We start from the raw sequence: 2,056 nt of genomic DNA on the forward strand, positions 1-2,056 counted from the left end.
CTTGTGTCTGTGTTTGTTCCCCCACAATCGCTTGACAAATGATGTTGGTGTGTTTAAGTAACCGTAACTTAGCGGTTCGGTAAAAGAGATCGATAGAATAAGTACTATGCTTACATAGAATAAGTCCTGCGGTCGATTTCTTCAACTAAAGGCGGCACTCCAGCATGGCCGCAGTCAAATGACTGAAACAAGTAAAAGAAAAAAGGAACATATATGAAACATCAACCAGAAATTATATCTGCCTTGCATTTCAATCAATTTTTTTTTCTCTTTTTCTAGCGTTGGTAGCTGGAATTACACAAGAAGCGATCGATCAGATAGCCACCAATATGGATATCAAACACGACATATTGAGCAACCTTGATGATGGCTTACGCACCTTTCGAGTACAGTTAACCATTACCAACCGTGGCGAAACTCCCATTCCAAAAGAAGGTTGGGTGATCTACATCTGTTACATACGTATGATAGAACCGAACCACTTACCAGCCCCTGAAGGAGTTGTGAGAGATGATATTAAGTTTACTCATCTTCAGGGCTGCACCTTTGCTCTGGAACCAGCTTCTACTTTTAAAGCGATTCAGCAAAATGAAGTAAAGAAGATCAATTTTTTAGCAGAAAATTGGATTGTATCTAAAACTGATATAATGCCCAACTGGTAAATTTGCCTATCTATCTATCTATCTATCTATCTATCTATCTATCTATCTACCTACATGTCTGTCTGTCTGTCTGTCTATTTAGCTATCTGCCTATCTGTCTAACCATCTGTCTATCTATCTATCTATCTGTTTATCTATCTATCTATCTATCTATCTATCTATCTATCTATCTATCTATCTATCTATCCATAAACATATGCGCGCACACACACACACACAGAGGCACACACATACATATGCACACACACACATACATATATATACACACACATACAAATATATACACATGCATGCATATCTATCACTGCATCTCTCACTCTATGCGCGCGCGCGCGCGCGTGTGTGTGTGTGTGTGTGTGTGTGTGTGTGTGTGTCTAAGTTACTCTTGTGCATCCCTTAAAATCTTAACCGATTGTACATGAAATACCGTTCATACTTATTCAAAATGTCCTGTAGAAACTATCATACTTATAGTACACTCTTCAAGCCACCAAGCACTTCTACGTAATATGCACACGCTCTATTTGCATCACTGAAAGTTAATCCAGAAAGAGATATAATAATTATATTTTAACTTTTAGATACACTAAAGCGAAAAAAAAATGACGAAAATATGCTACTGCAATTACTCAATTCAGCTTCAAATGGAACATCATTGAAAGATTTAAGATTTTACAGGAACAAAAATAGAAAATGTGATCTTTGCACAGCTGGAAAAAGAATATTATTCTTTATACCTGTCATTGCCCTGATCTGTACTTAAATACTAGATCTGATATTTTCAAAAAATGTATACACTTTGACAAGTAATTACTAAGTAACCGGATACTACTGGTACATGCTGATTAAAAAGATCAACCAACATCCCTGCCCGTTCACTTGTATATTTCCTTTCCCTTTTCTCCATCTACCCTTTAATTAATACATTAGCAAAGATATGAATATATGCCCATTAATTTTTATTAACAAGAACAGGTTTCTATAATTATACCCTTGTTCTTTTTATCCCTTTTCTCCTTTCACCTTTCCTCTCTTCTCTTTAGCTTGTACTATTGCGTTACATTTTGGACTTTAGTTTATTTTAATTATCCATATTTTGTTCCAGTTTTCGTATGTAAATACAAAGGGAAACAACTTTGCTTGTCCAGTTAGACACATACTCCTGCAAGTGTCGTCGCTCTGTATAAAACTGTATTAGATGAAGTGCTTTGTTTGTTTGTTTTTATTTTCTTTAAAACTATAATGAACAAATATGTCTAGTATGATGAACGGATTATTAATCATTAATTAAGCATGAAATTCACCGGAACCAACGCATGATTTTTATTGCTTTATATATATAAATGTGTATGTGTGTGCGAGAGAGAGAGAGAGAGAGAGAGAGAGAGAGAGAG

The 2,056-nt window shown here is 35.5% G+C and overlaps 1 protein-coding gene across 1 annotated transcript in view; it reads left to right on the forward strand.

The window, feature by feature from the left end:
- Nucleotides 1-2,056, forward strand: part of LOC106875884 (beta-hexosaminidase) — a 67,047-nt gene that overhangs the window by 31,661 nt on the left and 33,330 nt on the right. The window contains exon 2 of the mRNA XM_052966730.1: nucleotides 280-658. Within this exon, the coding sequence (XP_052822690.1) occupies nucleotides 280-658 (379 nt within the window). The remainder of the gene's footprint in view (nucleotides 1-279; nucleotides 659-2,056) is intronic.

The sequence above is a fragment of the Octopus bimaculoides genome, chromosome 3, assembly GCF_001194135.2.
Source record: "Octopus bimaculoides isolate UCB-OBI-ISO-001 chromosome 3, ASM119413v2, whole genome shotgun sequence".
Taxonomy (NCBI): Eukaryota; Metazoa; Mollusca; class Cephalopoda; order Octopoda; family Octopodidae; genus Octopus; species Octopus bimaculoides.